Source organism: Meles meles, chromosome 5 (assembly GCF_922984935.1).
Source record: "Meles meles chromosome 5, mMelMel3.1 paternal haplotype, whole genome shotgun sequence".
NCBI lineage: Eukaryota > Metazoa > Chordata > Mammalia > Carnivora > Mustelidae > Meles > Meles meles.
In genome coordinates, this window is record NC_060070.1 from 72429139 (window position 1) to 72450181 (window position 21043).

At 38.2% G+C, this 21043-nt stretch overlaps 1 protein-coding gene across 4 annotated transcripts in view; it reads right to left on the reverse strand.

Moving 5' to 3' along the window:
* Window positions 1–21043, reverse strand: part of L3MBTL3 (L3MBTL histone methyl-lysine binding protein 3) — a 112769-nt gene that overhangs the window by 78811 nt on the left and 12915 nt on the right. For 3 of the 4 annotated variants that reach the window (XM_046006689.1, XM_046006691.1, XM_046006690.1), the window contains exons 3-6: window positions 9384–9500; window positions 2594–2705; window positions 2153–2227; window positions 557–716 (exon numbers count right to left, since the gene is read on the reverse strand). In XM_046006689.1, the coding sequence (XP_045862645.1) occupies window positions 557–716; window positions 2153–2227; window positions 2594–2705; window positions 9384–9485 (449 nt within the window). In that variant the 5' untranslated portion in view covers window positions 9486–9500. The remainder of the gene's footprint in view (window positions 1–556; window positions 717–2152; window positions 2228–2593; window positions 2706–9383; window positions 9501–21043) is intronic. The other variant, XM_046006692.1, reaches the window with a different exon arrangement.

Below are 21043 nucleotides of genomic sequence, written 5' to 3' on the forward strand. Positions count from 1 at the left end.
TCGTAATTAGCTGAACTTTGTCAGACAGTCCCCAAATGGCCAGGTCACACAGCACCGTCAGCCACAGCAGACACCCCTGTCTTCTCATCATCAGTCTGCCCCAAGATCTCCAGTTGGGCAACTTGTTATACAACTCTCTAAGGCCATCTTCATTCAGCTGGTCCCCAGTTTGTGGCGCCTTTGTTTCATGGGTGGAGTGTTAGCGGAGTTACCTAAGAACCCCTCAAATACAAACAAAACTGCTCTTCCATAAACATCGGTATCATTAAAATGTATGCAGCCCAGAGAAATTCAAATATGCTTAGCAAAGGCCTGTGATGTAATCAAAAGGCTAAAGAGGCAGAGGTTGTACATGCAGATATGACTTAAGCTGGACAGCTCAGATCAGACACGATGGAAGTAATGGGGTCAGTATCCACATGTCTGTAAAGGCAAAGTTTCTGGGAGAATAAAGGGCATGAGTGGGTGACTGACGTCGGACAGCCTCTGTATTCCCAAGAACCATAACCTTGGACTCTAAAACCCATTGTATAGATGGAACAGGGCAAAAACCTACTTGTCTTTGATATGCCGGGCACAATTCTGGCTGCAATAGTTTCCTCCAGAAAGACACTCATCTACATTGCCATACTGACAACAGTTCTCACAGAATTGAAGCCCTTCTACTTTCACTGGATCCTTCAACCTGAAAGGCATCCCAGTCTTCTCTGAAAAGACTAGAAGATGAAAAGGAGAAAACAAAAAAACAAAAAACAATTAGAACCATGACAGAAAATGTTCCAAAATACATTTAAACTTTTTCTTCTAATAATTTTGTTAGCAACACAATACAAGAATAATGTTTGTTGAATGAATGAATGACCAATATATAGTGCTTGGGAGAGAAAAGAGAACGGGCTTAGAAGGAATCATTCAAATCACTTACACAACAAAAAAATATTCTGCAGAAAAGATAAAAGTTCATCTAAGGCTTTTTCTACAGAGTTCAAAGTAAGATAAAGAAATTTTCATTATTAAACTCAGAAGATGAAACTGTCAATCTACAGAATCCTATTTTATGGATGTATCTTTGACACAATTTAAAAAGGCTTATCTATGTTATTTACCTTTTGATGAGTGGTTTTATTCTACTAAATTGGTTAAATCACCATCTATGTGACTTTTCATGTAAAAGAGCTCCTAAATCATAATGACCCAAATCATTTAGGAACTCACACTTCCTTCTGCCTGAATTTGTTAGGCTAATCATTCATTCAGCAAACATGTATTAGGCACCAATTTACGCTAGAACTGATAATGACAGTACAGACCTTGCCCAAGATAGCTCACAGTCTAGAAGAGAAGACAGGTAAGAAAACCAATATTTATAAGAAAATGTGATAACATGCACTTAAAGCATGAACAAGTTCCAGAAGTAGTACAGAGGAAGAAGTGACTCAGCCGGCCTGGGGTGAGGTCAGGGAAGGATTGTCTGGTATAAAGCCTCAACTGGGTTTTGAAAGCCAAGAGGCATTTACCAACTGGACAAAGAGAGAAATGGCATCCCAGCCAGAAGAAAGAGCATGAGCAGAGGCAAGGAGCACGATACCACATGACGTGTTGGGAGAATGACATGGAATTCGGTGCTGCTGGCACTACCAGGACACTGTGTACAGACAGAACAGAACAGAGGGCAAAGAGGCACAGCAAGCAGGTGGGTGGTGCCACCCAGATCTTTGTATGGTCGGCTACAGAGACAAAAAGAAATCAGCGAAGTGAAGAAATCAGATAAGCGATCTACAAAAGTTCCCCTGACTTCAAGGTGTGGGACCAATCAGGTGAAATTAGCAGCAGAGTGGTTCTCTAGGTGGAGTCTGCGACAGTTCGGGTGAGAGCTGAGAAGGTCCTACACTGAGGCAGGGACAGTGGTCATTAGTAGAAAAAGCCAGATCTGAGACGTATTTAGGAAATAAAAACCAAGAGGATTGAGGAACAGGCCGTGGGACCGGGGAAGAACAAATTCAGGATGACTCCTAGATTTCTTGCTTGTCCACTGGGTGGATGGTGCCACCACCAACTGAAATACGGGTTACAGAGGAAAGAGCAGGTCTGGGGGAAGGGGAGAAGGAAATAGAAAATGAATTGCATTTCAGACATGTGGAGTTTGAGGTACCTGTGGGACATCCAGGTGGAGATGTCCAGTAGGCAGGTGGAAATACGGGCCTGGTGCTCGGGGGAGAGGTCGGGGCTGGAGATACAGATTTAGGAGTCATCAGCATATAGGTGTTAGTTACAACCATCGGATAGATGAGAAAAAGGTGGCAGGCTTTTGGCTAAATCACCTGGGTAGGCTATTACAACACTGGATTTACTTGATAATTGCCAATTAACCTTGCCAATTAACTACAGAGATCTGGCATTAGGAAAGAAGACAGTTTATAGTCATTTTAAAATATAAAAGTTGGTTCCGTACAAGTTTTGTTATAGAAATTTACCTAAGAACATGTGCCATGAAAATCACCCAGGATTTTCAAAGTTCCAGCCTATTTTATAAAACCTAGATATTCTTTTCAAACTCTCGACAGAAAGGGCCCTGCAGATGACCCATTCGTACCTTCTTGAGCAGTGGGTACCATCCAAGTTGTGGTAGCTGTTGCTTTTTTCACGTTTTCCATCTCACTCTCATCTGTGATAACTTCCAGGGCTCCAAACTCGTTCACCCGAAACTAGGGACAACATGGTAGAAAGAGGCAACGTTTACAAAAGCGCTCAAAACGGTAATCGTTTCATGGCTGACACATATAGTCAGCCTGATTATGCTTTAAAAGTTCATTTCAGCAAATATATCTAGATGAGCCCTCTGCTAATATTAAGTCCTTTGCGTTTTACTAATCTAGGGATTCGGGGACGGAAAAACAGAACAAAGCAGCAAGGTACTTCTTCCCGTAAAATTACCAACCAACTGCACTGTGCTGATAGAATTGACTGCTCACTCCACGTGCTCTATCATTTCAAACACCAGTTCTTGATAGGGCTTTTTTTTTTAACTCTTCTTATTTTGTATTACTACTTACTTAGTAATCAAAATTAGTAAAAGAAGAATTACTGTTTTCCCAAGAATCAACTTGTCTCACCCAAGTTCACCCAGGCCAAGAGAAAGAAATCTCTCTTCCAGAAATAATGACCTACACTCGCAACTCCTTATATTTCCAAGAAGTAGATGAAGAAAATTGTGAGCCACGGGAGCCACAGTTCTACCCTTCTTTCTTTCACTGCTTTTTGGAATTCTCCATCCTATTCACCTGGAGTCCTCCAAAGCAACCAGTAAAGTCTATGAGATGTGAACAGATCTACTAGCGACAGGTCAACGCTATCAAAATTACACGCATTTTGATTTCATGGACATTTTGGCTTCAAATATTGCAAATTTCCTCTCATCTCATGGCAAGCTTCAAACCAAGTACGTTTCTGCAATAGCCAGGTTGTACTGTGCATGGGTTGAAGGCTTAACCACCATCTCTGTGCAGGGACACCACCACTACCCTCTTTGAAACAACTAGGTTTTCTCTCCTATTCATGAAGTTCAAATTTTCCACAGTCCTCTGTTTTTCCATAAAATAAAATGACCTCAAGGATCCACTAATTTTGATAGCTGATGAAAAACTGGAAAGCTCACCATTCGAATCCTAAACTTTTTGCTTAAAGTTTTTAGATGTTTCACAGAAATATAGATGAACATGCCAATATGTAGTAGTGAAACTTAAGAGCGCCATTCCCCAATCTAAAACATCTATTTAGTCAACATGCCAACAGAACAATTCATGTAATCATTCAGACTACAAGTCAGAAAAGGCTGAGGGAAAAATTACTATTCCTTCCACCAGGAAAACACAGCACCTTAAAAAATTTTATGCATGCACTCAACCATGATTAAAAGGTTTTTAGACTGACAAAGCTGAAATTGTTAAGGGAAGTGAAAATGTTCTCTACTACATATTTCAGATACAAGTTCCCAGCTAACATGTGTTTACGATACCTGGTGTGCTCACCTAAAAATGTCAGTGTAGAAAGTGGTAAAAAGGTAACTGAGAGGAAAAGAGCTAAAAATAATTTTACTTTTTGGAAAACAAAAAAAATTTTAAATGATCTACTCTGGAAAGGGACTATTTCAAAATAAAGCTGACAGTACCATCTACTGGGCAAGAGTAGAAAAAACAAGCCATAATGATTACTAATTAATGATACGAAAGAATGAGACAGAAAATCAATTCTGCATGAGTGTTTAACAAAACCAGAGGCATGAACTTTGTCATTCAGTTCAGGTAAGTAGTTTTATTTTTATTATAGGTTGACGTTAATTTATACCTGTTTGAAAACTACAGAATGTGAGACATGGCACCACTGGCATTACACGGAGTCTCTTGTGGTAGAAGCTTCCAGCCTGCTGCTAAGCTGTAAGGCTGCCTTTCCAACACCAAGAAAGAGAACGCCACTGAGTTGAATCTTTAAAGTGCAGAGTTATGACATGGGGAGTTGAGCTTTAGGCTCAACTGCTCTCGAAGTTAAAAATATTCCCACAACACAATAATTAATCCCAGTTATCTTTTCCTTCTAATACTTATTGCCAGTAAATGACCTATAGCCAAAGTACAGAGGAAAGATGCCACGACACTGAGGGACACAGTGAACTCCTGGAAGCCAGGGATCCACGGCTGGGCTTTTGCAAGAAAATACATGCAAAATTATGTCATGGGCACATATATAGTTCTGGGAATCAGGTTCATAAGTTTCATCATATCCTCAAAGGCATTCTATAACCCTGAAAAAGCAAAGAACATCTACCCTAACCAAATTTACTTTATGTCAAAAATTAACCTCCAAGAGTTTTCAAAGTACCCTATCATATGCAAAAAGACATAGGGGTTAATTTTTTTTTCTTCTGGCTTCTCAGTTTGGATTTACTGTCTTTCACAATGTTACTATTGTAGAAAATGCTGGACAACATATGCTGGTAGGTGCTCCCACATTGCTGGAGTTCCACAGATGGAATTCCAGAAAGACTGACACATTCCCCAACATTTTTTTACCCCAATAAAATACCAGGTTCTGAAGTAGGTAATGCTTTCATGAATGGTTTTAGAGCCATGGAAACTTGCAATAATCCCTCTTACTTCTTTTTTCAAAGTTATTAGTTCTTTTCATCCAGACATCTAAAAAGCAGCATTAAAATTTATTGTGTGGCGCCATTCCATCATCAAGAACATCAAAATTATAAACTTTACAAAAGAAATTGATTAAGCACATCAAACAGATCAGCTGACATTGTAATTTGTTCTGTTAGTGGATACATCTAGCTAGGTCAGTCAGAAAACAATTATGCCTGAAATATATAAGGGGTTACAAAAGTTTGTTTGTTTGACTTGGCTTGAACTACCTTTAACTGATTCAATTCTCTTCTTTCCTTTTGCTTGTAGAGGCAAAGGATCCTTTGCTGATTTTTGCCTGTCTTTAATAGCAGATCATTAAAAGACGCTGCTGAGGTTACTATTTTTGTTTTATTACTTTCCATGCTGAAATGTGAGTTCTACTTACCAATCTGATTTAAGAGCAAAGATTCTGGTAACTACACGTTTTTGAACATGAATCACAACAAGGCAAAACTGCGCGTGATGAGTGCAGTGAATTTTCCAGTTGGGTTTCTGCATGGCTGCTGCAGGGTCTTGCTCTCAGTTAAGTGGCAACTATTCTTACTAGATAAGATGCTATCGCTCTCAGGAGTGTATCTGCATTCTACTAAAGGATTCCAAATGGCTAAATCCTCATGACCCAGAGGAATAATTCTCTGTGGATAAATTTCAGACACCAATTAGAAGTTCAGAGAGAGAAACTGCTTAGGGACAAGGAGCCCTCCATGCATCTTCCCCCTACCACTTACTGCCTGCCTGTTCTTATGGCCGGCCTTGAGAAATTCATCTACAAATACTAATATGCCATTTTACAGAAAAATTAGGCAATGGCACAGTTTCTAAAGCTTGTTTAAGCAAAAATGTCTTATGGATGACTACAGTATTTCCAAGAGGGTCCGTAGACATTTGCCGTTCTCCTGTAACACTAATACTTTCTTAGGCTAGTCCTTCCTCTGGATTCCTTCTTTCTTGCCTGCCATTCCTACACACAGCAGTCTTCACGTAAATGCCTACCTATTTTCAGACACCTGAAGCCCATGTGACCTCTACTTCCCAGAGTTTTCCTGATCCCTCCAGCTAAAATAATACCACCTCTAAATTGCTCTAACATTTTCCCTATATCTCTTTTGTTATGAAAACATCTCCTCCCTTTAGACTGTAGCATAGCAGTGTTAAGAGAATCAATTTCAGGGGCACCTGGGTGGCTCAGTGGGTTAAAGCCTCTGCCTTTGGCTCAGGTCATGATCCCAGGGTCCTAGGATCGAGCCCCGCATCGGGCTCTTTGCTCAGCAGGGAGCCTGCTTCCTCCTCTCTCTGCCTGCCTCTCTGCCTACTTGTGATCTCTGTCTTTCAAAATAAATAAATAAATAAATAAATAAATAAATAAATAAATCTAAAAAAAAAAAGGAGAGAATCAATTTCAGTATCTGAGAAGCCCAACTTTAGACGCAGTTCTGCCAATATCTTGACCTTGGGCAAATGTTTTAACCATGGGCCTCTGTTTTCCCATCTGTAAACTGACAACAGTGACAGGAAATACCTCAAAAGGATTAAATAAAAAGATGCAGATAAAGTGCTCATCAGAGAGTAGGTTCTCTATTCTCTCCACTCCTGCACCCAAATGAAAAGTTTTTGCACTGTTTTATATAAAGGTTGGTTAATTCAGGACGAAGAGGGGCAAGGGGACCCAGCAACAGGAAACAGTATACCGACAAAGGTTTGAAGCCTTCAACTAACTAGTTGGTCTGGAAGGGAAACAAGATGGCATAGAAGAGTGAAATGAGAAGCAGCTGTAAGAAAGAAGGGGCCAGATCACCAAAAACTTCTGAGACAAACTTTGTCATGAAAGACAGGAAACTGCTAAAGGATTTTAAGCAGAAGAGTGACATAAGTTGATTAGCCAGCAACATTTTATAGAGAAATATTCTTTCAAAATGGCAATAAACTGAAGCATATAAAAACCTGTTCCCATGACAAGAAACTGACTTCTGTGTACTGGCTGACTATATGGACTACATTAATCTGAGCAGGCTGTCTTAGGAGAGCCTTGTTCATGAGGAAATCCACATGGCTATACCCATGAAAAGCAGAAGCTTCAGTAATGTAAGACAGACAAGGCACGATGTCAGAGAGTAAATCTCATGCTTTATTCAAAGTTCTTTTTAATATCTTATTTTTGTGAAAAATCAATTTCTCAATCAGGTCTCTTAAGCGACTCAGATATTAATATCAGGAGCAAGTGATTAAAAAACCCTAAGTAACATAATCAACTGGCTTTTCCTTGAAACTCTTCAAGTAAAAATGGTTATAAAGTAGAAAAATAATTTTTTAATTTTTTTTTTTAGAAGTGGGGTTTCAAACTGTCTACAGTATATATAGTGAATTGGATACATGGCAATTACCCAGGTAATTAGATGAGCCTAAAAGTCAAATAAAATAAACCAGATTATAATACCCACTAAGTGGCTTAATTACCTGATTACCTTAATAAAAGTAATAGGCTAATTCCTAAAATCCATTGCTCAGAAAACCTTCAGGCAATTTAAATTTCTGAGGGAGGGAAACTTCTCAGGGATAGAAAGTTCAAAATCTAACTGAACAACAGTTAAAAATTTCATCATCTACTGACACCAAAATCATGCAACAAAAATGTACAAGGAAAATATAAGAATAAAGCGATTTTAAAAAGGCAGCTTACATAATATATCACAAAGCCAGAAAAGATACAATTTGTTAAGTGTTTTCCATGTTACTTTTTTCAATCTTTATAACTACCTTGTGATCCTATTTCCTCATTTTTTGGATAAAGATTCTGAAACTTAGGAAATTTAAATAACTTGACAAAGCTCATGTAGCTACTATGAGGCTGATATTATGAGCATCTGGAACAGTTTTTCCTTCTCACAAATTTCAGCACTCCATTCCCATCATATCTAATCCAGATGAACATTTGGAGAATGATAAGCAGATAAAATCCTTAGTATTCATTTAATTCCTTATTTCACCAAAAAGGAAATCAGCCCAAAGAGACTAACTGACTTGTTCAAGGCCATACAGAACTAAAACTAAAACCGTATCTCCTTTCCAGATTTCCCTGAACCTCACCGCAGTATTTTTGTTGAGCTAAACTCAGAGAGATATGTTGGCACACTGCAGTTAATTCAACCTAACCCAACTAAAATCTAAGTATTTTTCCAATGACGGACTATCCAAATCTCACCACTGAGGATGAACTAGAGTGGACTTGGCTGAGATCCTTGTCAAGTAGAAACTAAAAGGTACTGGATTCCAGGAAGCCACTATGAGGGGGCAGGAAAGTCTATTCAAGATACACCAGAACACTGAGCATTACAGAGGAAAGCCAAGTGACAGCCAGTTAGGGTGATCAGAAGTTCAAACACCTGAGTGACCAGTACAAACACAAAGTCTAAAGGGCCACAGACAGGTTCAAGGTCCCAGAGATAGGACTAGAGCAAAAACACATTAAAAATGAGAGCTGGGAGTGACTAGCCTCCCTGATGAGCTTGCATAACTATGTTTCACAGTGCAGCAGAGGTGGTCCTGCCGTGGGTTTAGGGAGACTTGAGGCAAAGGGCAAGGTGAGCACACAGGAAAGGAACAGGCTAAAGCATCACTCTCTGAAGACAGTTCCCATCTATATAAAAGCAACTTGGTTTACAGCAAGGACAAGCTTTTGAACAAGTGATTATATAAATAAAAATCCATATTTACAGTATAAATAATTTAAGGGAGGAGAATAGTCCTGTCTATTAAATATTTTAACATTATCCAGTTTTAAAAAGAGAAAACTAGGGCACAGGGAATGTGGTTATTCATTTCAAGTTATAAAGTTCATGACTACAAAACACAGGAAGCTAGGTCCTCGAAGCCTACCATTTCCATATTTATTGTCCATCATGATAAAGTCAAACCTGGGATGAACCTCTGGAAGCTACAATCCAACTTCTGCAAAATAAGCAAGAAGCACGTATTGCCAAAACATTCCCATCCACCACCACAACTGAGGGAAGACTTCTCCCAAGTCGTGAGCATTTCAAATTTTCTTGAAGATTTACTGTAGACAACTCAGCATCACATGGAACATAGAGCGTTTTGCTTAATGCTTTTAATTCTTGTTTCACAGGTGTAGTCAAGTTTATTTTATTAAATGCACACAGATGCGCACACAGATAGCTGTATTTAATACAGACAGCTTACCTTTAAGTCACTTCCTGGTAATGTGCCTACTCCATCTTTCCAGTCCATAACACTGAATACATCAAACTCTTGACCACTTGCGCTAGAGGCAGATTCAGTCATGATTTATTTTTGAAACTGGAAGGGAGAAAAAGGCATATCATAAATATTCTACATACAAATCAGTTTTTATTTTAGTGGTCATTGCCTTGGTTTCCAAACATAATTTTCTTGATCACAAATCCCATACCCAAAGAGCTAGAAAAAAATGCTTCAAAAATATCCCTTTTTTCCTAGTACAATCCCTGGTAAATTATAGAAGAGAAAATATTACTAAAATTTATAAATTAAAAAGTGTCAATTTTTCTATTCTTAAAAAGGAATTCTCTGCTTCACAGCATATTTACCTAAAATAAAAAATCACGATACATATAAATAGAATTTCTTGCCCACTAACTAGTTTTTTTGTTGTTGTTGCTTTAAGATATTGAAAAGAGAGTGGGTATAAAGGACAGAATCAATATTAAATGTTAATAAGTAAAATGAAGCCATTTAGACAAAAAATAAGAAAATTCCAATCCATTAAGACTGTCATCTACACTGGTCAATTAAGTTTGCTATATCAATTCAATGAATTCACAGTGTGACTGATTCTTTCAGTAAATTGATTAATTTAACTCAGTTGAGATAGCTGCCAATTTGATATTCTGGAAAATAGGGAAGTAGTCTTAAAATACACAGCAAACACTAATAATAAGGCTTTGTTAAGATAACCAAGTCAGCTAGCTAACTGTGATAATGCTTTTAATTTGCATTTTTAAAAAATTATAAAAGTTTTCCATAATCATATTGTTAGTGGTCACATTGATATTGTTATTCCAAGACTGTTGTGTATGTGGCATGAGATTAAAAAAAGTAAGTAATTATGTTGGTGTCATTGATATGCAATGAAAGATGGGTAAGTCCTAAATTTGAATGGACGTATCAGTATGTATTCATAATGCACTTTACATATACATTATGTATGTATATATGTATGTATATACATATATGTATATATGTATGTATGTATTATGTATGCATAATGCACTTTAAAATATACATATTTTAAAAATATGTATATTTTCTAGCTTTGTCTGACAAAATCTAGAAACAACCACCAACCAACAGTATGGAACAGCCAAGTACTCAGACTGTGGTGTCTAAATACCATTTCTCTCAGGTCTTCCCAGTGAAGGGGTTGATTTCTGCTCATTGGCAAATATGCAAGACGAGTCTGGAACTGGTCAACAAAAAGCAAGGAAGCTATCAAAGACAACAGAGGTCATATCAAAAGAACTCGGAAGCCAACTTGACGAGGCTCCTGCTAGACAAACTAAGGATAAGATTCCTACAATGAACTGAAATACATCAAATGAGTTTGAATCCATGAGTTCCTACGGATATTGAAAATCAATCAACCAACCAAGAACACCTCCTTGATCACCTTTTGAGACTACAAGGGAACCAACTCATCATCTGGAAAAAGAAACAAGGATTTATCCTGCCTACATTGCATGAGACCCATGCAAACTGTATCTCAGGGTAACCAAATCATTGGTGAGAGGAAGTTTCAGTTTAGAAAGAGTTCCGCTAATAAAAAAGGAATAACAGAACTGAAACATTTAACATTTTCAATCCTTGAAAAATGAATGGCTTTGGCAATGGCCAGCGATGACCACTAAGAATACAAACCCAACACCATCTATCAAGTCATCTTGCCAAGAAAAAAACAAAATCAAACCTAATCTGATCAAGTCTATTTACAGGAAATATCAGAGACAAAGAAACATGTTAAATCACACCATAAAAATACATAAGGAGTAAACTTCAGACTGTCAGAAACTCTTGGGACAACAATCCCCCAAGTGTGTCCACAGATCCTGGGAGGACCTGAGACGCTTTCTAAAGGCCCAAGAAGTCAAAAGTGCTTTCATAAAAATACCAACACATTATTTGGTTTCTTTGCAATATCAGCATATGACATCTGCATTGATGGTACACAAGCAACAGTGGGTAGACAGTTGGGGTGCCCAGCAGTAGGAGTAGTCGTTGCCTCCTTTACCACTGTGTACTTATAGGAAACAAACACCAGTTTCACTAGAGATCATCCTTGATGAAGTAAAATGACAACTTTCATTAAATCTTGATATTTAAAAACACGACTTTTTAACAATCTGTGGGATAAAATGGGAAGCACACATCAAGCCCTTGGGTGTGTCAAAGCACCAAGGAAAAGCACCTGTGAACTGTGTGAGATGCTGAACAAGCTGCTTTTCCATGGAAGGCCATTTATTTAACAAACTATGTTCATTCGGGTTTGGATATCTGGCAAATATTTTGTCAAAAATAAATGAAGTGAGCCCGTCAACCTCATGGAAACACTGACAGCATTTGTTGCTGAAGATACTATTTGAGCATTCAAGGGAAGACCATGATTTTGGAAAACATGTACCCTCCACCATGGGCTTGACAGATTCCCAAGAGCTAAATACTTTTCTAAGGAGATGGGTGGTAATATTCATGAACAGGATTTTTTTTTTAAAAGATTTTATTTATTTATTTGACAGAGAGAGAGATCACAAGTAGGCAGAGAGGCAGGCAGAGAGAGAGGAGGAAGCAGGCTCCCTGCGGAGCAGAGAGCCCGATGTGGGGCTCGATCCCTGGACCCTGAGATCATGACCTGAGCCGAAGGCAGTGGCTTAATCCACTGAGCCACCCAGGCGCCCCATGAACAGGATTTTTAAAATATTTTATATTTGACATATGTCAACATTTGGGAGATTTGCATAACTCAGTGAAGCAGTATTTTCCCAATAACCGTGCTTGATGTCACAAAATTATGCATGGAAAGGATCCATTCAAGTGCATGACAGACCAATGGATTTTAACGTAGCATAGTTTATGAAAAGTTCATTGGAGTTTCGAATTGCCCACTACTGCAACTTACCTTTAAGAAACTACCACTTGTCAACTTTTGGTGTAGTATCACAGAAGAATGTCCACCGTTAAACGAAAAAACTTAAAGTACTCCTCTCCCTTTCCAACCCCACATCTATGTGAAGCAGATTTTCTTCATACACTTCAACAAAAACAACATATTGCGACAGACTGAATGCAGGAGCCGATATGAAAATCCAGCTATCTCCTATTAAGCCAGACATTAAAGAGACTTTCAAAATGTAACACAGTACCGCTTCTCTCATTTTCCATGATGGAAACTATGATTGTTTCATTAAAACTGTGCGGACATATATTAACATAATGGGTTTGCTACTGTTATTTTTAAGTAAATAGTTTAAATTATATATTTCATTAAATTATGTATTTCATTCTGAATACAGGAAATATTAGTAGATATAACCCATACAAACAATAGCTCTTTGGGGTTTTTAATCATTCTTAAGAGTGTCAGAGAGATTTGAGAGCCACTGCTGTATAGGATAAAAACTTGGCTTTCTGCCACACAAGGCCCAGAGTAAAAAAATACATGGAAGAGGAAATCTGAAACTTAGATTAAGAGATTTAAGAAACATATTAATAAATCACAATATCATAATTCATAGATCTTGTTTGGACCCTGGTTTAAACCATTTCTTAAAGAAGGCGACAAAAATTATAAAGAAAAACATGAATACCACCTGACTATCTGATGATGTACAAAAATGTTGATTTTTCTGGAGGGACGATGATGGCATATACTTTCAAAAGGGGACTTCATCCTTGTCAACTGAAATTGACAGATGGAATGATTAAGATAGGAATTTGCTACAAATTAGTCAAGAGGGTGAAGTGGTGAAATAAACAGGCAACATGCTAGTAATTCTCAAGAAATCTGAAGGGCCCACAGCAGTTTATTATACTACATCTTTCATTTACAAGTGCTTGAAAAATTTTATTTTATATTCTATTTTAAATTCTATCCTATAAAAGAAATATATTTTAAATGCATTCTCTTTAGATACATAATACACATTTATTTTTAGTAAAAGGCGAAAGATTTATGCGATCTGAAGAGAAACCAGAGTATACACATTTATTTTTAAATAGTCAATAGAAAAAAACCTGTGTTTCTTTGAATTATAATTAGCTTTTGTTGAAGTTTATTGGATCCCTCCATATTCTTTCTTCCTTTGTCCCCTTTAAATGAGCAAATTTCAAGTGTTACATATTGTCTACTGCTGATCATTTCAAAATTTATAGTCTGAATTTGAAGAAGTACTAGATTTCACTATCATTAGACCCCACTCTTAAAACAGGAACTAAGATGTGAAGGCCTGAAGAAGATGAATCTAAGAAACAGAGGAGACGTGAAGTGAATTAAGACTTGTGCTTAAGTACTCTATGACTCCTACCTCACTAAACAGGGATCAGCAACAAAATCCACTTCCCTGTGAAGTGTTGGGAGGAGTGGCAACTTTTTCTTGATAGACAGTAGAGTGACGGAATAATTTTTCCCCCTGGTGGATAAACTGGGTAACACCTGAGTGATCCATAGTAAAGGACTGTTTTATTGTTCTTTCTCTAACTACAGTTATCACCAGTTACTACAATTACACCAGTCAGACATACTATATATACTTTTAAATTTATTAATTCAATCTCAACCTCTTCCAGAAATGGAGTCAAAGCAGCAATTTACATATATTATTTCATTTATTTCTTGCTCACAAAAAGATCGATTCTAAAATCCCTCTGGTCTACACTGAAGAAAGTGAGTTGCAAAGGTCAGGAATTTACACAAAACCGTATCTGGTGGCATGGCCAATATCTGAAATCCGGTCTGATTCCAACCATGGGCTTTTTTTCGCAACCACTGTCTAGTCTTGTCTCAGAGTCTTAAGCCTCTAAAAATCTGGCTAAACCTACTTTTCCCTAATTTACTCCTTTAGACATGACAAATCCAGAAACAAATTTACTAGGGCTGAAGTTCTTGATTTATGTATATCAGTGCAATGTGTATGCTTTTAATAAATATCAAATACATGCTTATTAATAACAAAGTGTCATTAAGACACATATACAACAGAAATAGAATTTCAGTCTTTTTCCACTTAAAAATCATAAATGCATAAAATTCACAATGACAAAATCCTGTGACTAGGAGAAGGAATAGAAAGTCAGAGAAATCTAAAAGTTAGCACTGTACAAAACCTGCAGTAAATGCTTATGACACATTTTTGAAAATACTTAGAATTTGCTTTTGTTCCACAAAACATCGATAATGTTTCACACCGTACTCTACCTATAACACATATCTAAAATTTATAAAAATTTCTATTCATTGTTTCACTTTAAGGTTTGTGAACACTGTGTATAAAATATGATAGCATAAAAATATTTACCACGTGTTCTTTCCCCTTATCTGATTTTGAAGCCAAATAGCTACTCGCACTATCACAAGAAGTCTGAATGGCTAGGACATTGTCTATCATCTCTTCATCAGACAGAACAGCCATCAACCAATATTATTTTAACAGAAGCTCCTTCTTCATGACACCCTAAGTCTTCCTCCCTTGTTTTCTTTCTCCAGAAGTGCATACTTGCATACATACAAAGTCTTTTCATTTCAATCAGTTGGGGTCCTAAGAATGAAGCAGTTTGTTTGTTTTAAGAACTTAAAATGCTTTGTTTTATGTTTTCTTTAATTATCACCTGGTGCGATTCCACAATTCCATGTGTAACCTTTATTCCACGGACCATAAAAAGCAAGTAGGTAGTAGAGTTACTCACAAGGCAAGTCACAAACAGCATTTCTCATTCTGCAGAAAATCTTATCCCCAATCTCTTGTTAATGATGCTGAGATTTCCTAAAGAAGCATCTCCAAAGTGCGCCATGATGGGTCCTCTGCACTATCAGTCGAGATCCACCATTTTCCTCTAAACCTCTTCTAAATCCTAAGAGTCTCCCAGCCACCGCTGATGTCAAAAAGACCATTGTGGGGTTCAAATATCCAGCAAATATACCACTGCAGCTTTTGCTCTTTTGAGTCCCACTAGCTTTCCTATCATGACTGGAAATGGCTAAAATCAAGCACTCTGATGTCCAAGGTGCTTCTACCAATGCCCACTATTAGGAATCGATGACTTCACTGAGGTCAGAGACCATTACTGTTGACACAATTCAAACGTATTAGACTCCCCAAGTCCCTCTTCGGTGCAAGAGTTCACTTTAGATTTTACTCATTTTTATGACAATCTTGTTGCCCTAAGCCTCCAACAAAAGGGCTGGAAGACAGATTAAACGACATGCAACACTGTCCTCAGAATTACCTTCTGTATCTCTCTCTCCTGCACCATTCCTTGCCTCTAAACCAAAGCTTCGCAACTTGTCTTTCCCTTGGGACATTGTATCTAATGGATGAATGTGCTCAGTCTCTCACGTGAATAAATCCCTGGAAGCCTCAACCTACCATACACCACTAGTTTTCAAGAAAGAGCAGGCAATGAGGAGATTAGTTAATATCTTATACTCAAAAATTCTGTTATGAGGATATGGGGAAGCAGGCCCTCTCGTGCATTGACGGTGGCATTATAAATGAAAACAACCTCTCTGGAGATCAATTTCTAAGAACAGATCCTCCAACTCAGCAGTTCTACTCCCAGAAATTTATTCTATAGATACTCACACATACGAAAGAAGGAAAAATGTAAAGTGTTATTCACTGACTACAGGTCTAGTTGTAAGGTCAAAAAATTGGAAACAATCCAAAAGTCCATCAATTAAGGACAACTGCAGCACATCCATATGGCATTTAATGCCATTATAAAAAACAATGAGCTCTTTAGGTTGTGATACAGAAAAAGCTCCAACACAGGACTAATACTCTAATTTTATGCCAAGTATAAAAACTGTGTCCTACCACTTCTATAAAACAAAGGATATACATATGCTTATTATATAGGCAGACATCCTCTCTGCAAGGATTCATCAGAAACTGGTAACAACACTGGCGGCCCTCAGGAAGAGGCAACAGTTAGCTGCAAGACAGCCACGGGAGGGAATCTGCTCTCTAGACATTCCTTTATACCTGCTGACTGTTCACATTTTTTTTAAGAGGAAAAAAAAATTAATGAAAAAAATGTTTCAAAACCCCTTCTCATGTCAATTCAGAACAGATCATGTAACGAATGGCAGGTCTTCCCATGAAAATATTTAGTTTGTGATTGCTGCCAACAACGGAAGCAATAGCAGAGAAGTCACTAAGGGAAGTCAACTTCCCCAAAGCTCTTCTTGGGTCATTTAAATAGTAGGTATTTAGCTATATATGCAAATTCATCAGCTCCACAGATGGATGAGAACAAGGAGGTAAGGTTCACTTCTCCCCCAACTTGGGTATCAGAAATATATAGTAGATCACCGGCATTCACGGATAATTTATGGCTTCTATCATTCCTGAGAGGCATCTGAAGTTCCCGTGACATTCAGTGATTTGTTATCTTTCAGAGACATGACTCTGAATGAGACATACCATGAAGCTAAGGGGCAAGGGCAAGTCGCCTGGACCAGCCACAGTCCAGGGATGCTCTTACACAGAGCACTGAGTCTTAGTCTATGGCTGCGGTAAAGAAAGAGATAAAATATTGTTTCTTGTTAAGAAATGAAACAAACAACATTAACTGCTAGTTGATTCTAGTGTTGATGACAGAATGAGGGGAATATGGAAATGTTTATGAAAGCGCTAGGCCTAGCCACAAAATAGAAGTTTCAGATAAATTAAAGACTGAAATGTCAAATGCAATGATGACTCAGACACATTGTGTGAACAAAACTACCAAATGCTCCAAAAGGAAGTAAGTAGAAAAGATGTGTGAATTTGTTTCAATAAGTGCTCCAGACAGTACAAAAATTGCTCATCAAGCAAGATAAGTAGTTAAGGTCTAGAGAGTTGATTTACATTTTTCAGTTATACTTTAGTAATCTGAAGGAAGGAATTGAATATTACAATGATTTTTTTTCTCAAGTTGAACTGGCGATTGCCTTGGGATATATCCTTCACAAATGTCAAGAATCTGCCGTTATCTTATTTTGACTGGAGATAAGCAGTTCGGGTGTCCTTCATAATCCCCCTTCACACAGTCCCTTCATTCATATCTGTCACTGGTGGATCAAACAAGCGGCGGCTCCAAGCGAGGGGCATGGACCCCCCCGCCCCCCTCGGTGCCAAGCTCCTATGGCAGAGTCAAGGTGAAGAACATTTCTAACACTGAGACGAAGACAAGAGTCCCTTAGGAGATAAGTCACCCAATCCAGGATGCTCAAAATCAAGTGAAAGAGTGGCCACTACCTATAAACCAAAAGTCTGGATCTGCAGATAAAGTGAGAAATAAAGATTATTAAGAAAGGGAGCTAACTGTAGCTGGGCCATTCTTGCTCAAACCATGGTTTTAAAACAGTACATTTAAAAGAATGGCTAGTTAATGTTCACTAAGAGCAGTTAAAGAGTTCAAATAATCTTACAGTTGCTTTTTTTAGAGTTACATTTTACAGCTTTACAGTTAACTGGTGTGTTCTTCAAAAATAAGGTACAGAGGTTGCTGCCTGCGTTCTCCTCAAGGATTTTGATGGATTCCTTTCTCACATTGAGGTCCTTCATCCATTTGGAGTCTATTTTCGTGTGTGGTGTAAGGAAGTGGTCCAATTTCATTTTTCTGCATGTGGCTGTCCAATTTTCCCAGCACCATTTATTGAAGAGGCTGTCTTTTTTCCATTGGACATTCTTTCCTGCTTTGTCGAAGATTAGTTGACCATAGAGTTGAGGGTTGATTTCTGGGCTCTCTATTCTGTTCCACTGATCTATGTGTCTGTTTTTGTGCCAGTACCATGCTGTCTTGATGATGACAGCTTTGTAATAGAGCTTGAAGTCCGGAATTGTGATGCCACCAACTTTGGCTTTGTTCTTCAATATTCCTTTGGCTATTCGAGGTCTTTTCTGGTTCCATATAAATTTTAGGATTATTTGTTCCATTTCTTTGAAAAAAATGGATGGTATTTTGATAGGGATTGCATTAAATGTGTAGATTGCTTTAGGTAGCATAGACATTTTCACAATATTTATTCTTCCAATCCAGGAGCATGGAACATTTTTCCATTTTTTTGTGTCTTCCTCAATTTCTTTCATGAGTACTTTATAATTTTCTGTGTATAGATTCTTAGTGGTATATATACACAATGGAATACTATGCAGCCATCAAAAGAAATGAAATCTTGCCATTTGCGACGACGTGGATGGAACTAGAGCGTATCATGCTTAGTGAAATAAGTCAATCGGAGAAAGACAACTATCATATGATCTCCCTGATATGAGGACATGGAGAAGCAACATGGGGGGGTAGGGGGATAGGAGAAGAATAAATGAAACAAGATGGGATTGGGAGGGAGACAAACCATAAATGACTCTTAATCTCACAAAACAAACTGGGGGTTGCTGGGGGGAGGTGGGATTGGGAGAGGGGGAGCGGGCTATGGACATTGGGGAGGGGAGGCGAACCATAAGAGACTATGGACTCTGAAAAACAACCTGAGGGTTTTGAAGGGTCAGGGGTGGGAGGTTGGGGGAACAGGTGGTGGGTGATGGGGAGGGCACGTTTTGCATGGAGCACTGGGTGTTGTGCAAAAAGAATGAATACTGTTACGCTGAAAAAATAAATAAAAAGGGAAAAAAAAAATAAGGTACAGAGAGGATACGGCTGTGAGTTGGGAGTGGTTATAAAATGGGGATAAACATCACCTCAAAAGCAGAATCGGGTTAAAATTCTGTCATTCATATGAAAGAACTGAGACACCAGCACCTGGTTTTAATCAGTTCAGGCTAAAAGGACAAGCTATCTTTTGCAAAGAGTCAGGAATGCTAACCCTAAAAGCATCATCACGAACTGAACAAAATAATTCATGGGTCATCCTCAAAACCTGCCGTGAATGCACCAGTTCCCTCTTCCATCTCTCACCCTTTCCTCAACCACTTCCTTCCCTTCCTCCTCTCCATTTCACTTTGCAAAATCTGACAACTGCCTACTCAGTAACCTCAGACCGGTTAATCTCTGGAAGTCTCAATTCCCCCACCTATAAAGGGTGGAGAAGGGACCCTTTCTTCAGTGGACAATGATGAAGATTCCATGAGATAAATCAGTTAATACCTTAGCCTCGTGCCTATCACGTAGTAAGCAGTCAGTAAAATGTTAGCTTTTTATTATAATTATCTGGTTTAACAATTATTCAAGTTCTCAAGTGACCTTAAAAATATCAGACAGTGACTTTTCTCTTATTTAATTGTATTTCTGTAGTATCTCTTATGGTAAGGTACCTGTTCAAAATCTAAATATCACAAGACTCAAGATCACTCCATAAAAGCAGATATTTTATTGTTCATAATATCCCATGTTTGCATAGCTCCAGAAAAGACTACTAGCTCTTTTTATACCTCTTCATGCTCTTCACCTATTCTGCCCATCCCCCCCTCCCCTCCCCTTTGGCAACTAGCAGTTTGTTCCCTATACCTGAGAGTCTGTCTTTTTATTTGTCCATTCGGCTTTTTTTTCAGATTCCACATACAAGCGAAATCATGTGGTTTCTGTCTTTCTCTGTCTGATTGTTTCACTTAGCGTAATTCCCTCTCGGTCCATCCACATTGCTGCTGAAGGCAAGATCTCATCCTTTCCACGTTGCTGCTGAAGGCAAGATTCTCATCCTTTCTTATGCCTGAGTAATACTCCTGTGTGTGTGTGCATGTGTGTGTGTGTGTCTGTGTGTATCACATCTTTTTTATCCATTCATCTATGGCTAGACACTTGGATTGTTTCCATAGCTTGGCTATTAAAAGTAATGCCACAATACACAGGGATGCATATATCTTTTCAAATTAGTATTTTTCATTTTCTTTGGGTAAATAATTGGTGGTAGAATTACTGGATCATATGGTATCAGTATTTCTATTTTTTAATTTTTTGAGGAACTCCCATACTGTTTTCCATGATGGAGGCACCAAATCGCATTCCCACCAACAGTGCATGAGGGTTCCCTTTATTCTACATGCTTGCCCAACACTCAGGATTTCTTGTCTTTTTCACACTAGCCATTCTGACTGGTATGAGCTCTTATCTCATTGTGGGTTGTTTTTTTTTTCCCATTTTATTTATTTTTTTCAGCGTAACAGTATTCATTGTTTTTGCACAACACCCAGTGCTCCATGCAAAACGTGCCCTCCCTATTACCCACCACCTGTTCCCCCAACCTCCCACCCCTGACCCTTCAAAACCCTCAGGTTGTTTTTCAGAGTCCATAGTCTCTTATGGTTTTGATTTGCATTTCCAGTATGGTGGGTGATGTCAGCATCTTTCCTTTGTCCATTGGCCATGTGCAGGTCTGCTTTGGAAAAATGTCTATTGAAGTCCTCTGCCCATCTTTTCATTGGATTGGTGTGTGTGTGTGTGTGTGTGTGTGTGTGTGTGTTGCATTGTGTAAGTTCTTTATATACTTTGGATATTAACCCCTTATTGGATATATCACTTGCAAACACCTCCTTCCATTCAGTAGGATGCCTTTCTGTTTCATTAATGGTTTCCTTTTCTGTGTAAAAGCTTTTTATTTCATAGAGTCCCAACAGTTTATTTTTGCATTTGTTTCCCTCGACTATCACCCTTCT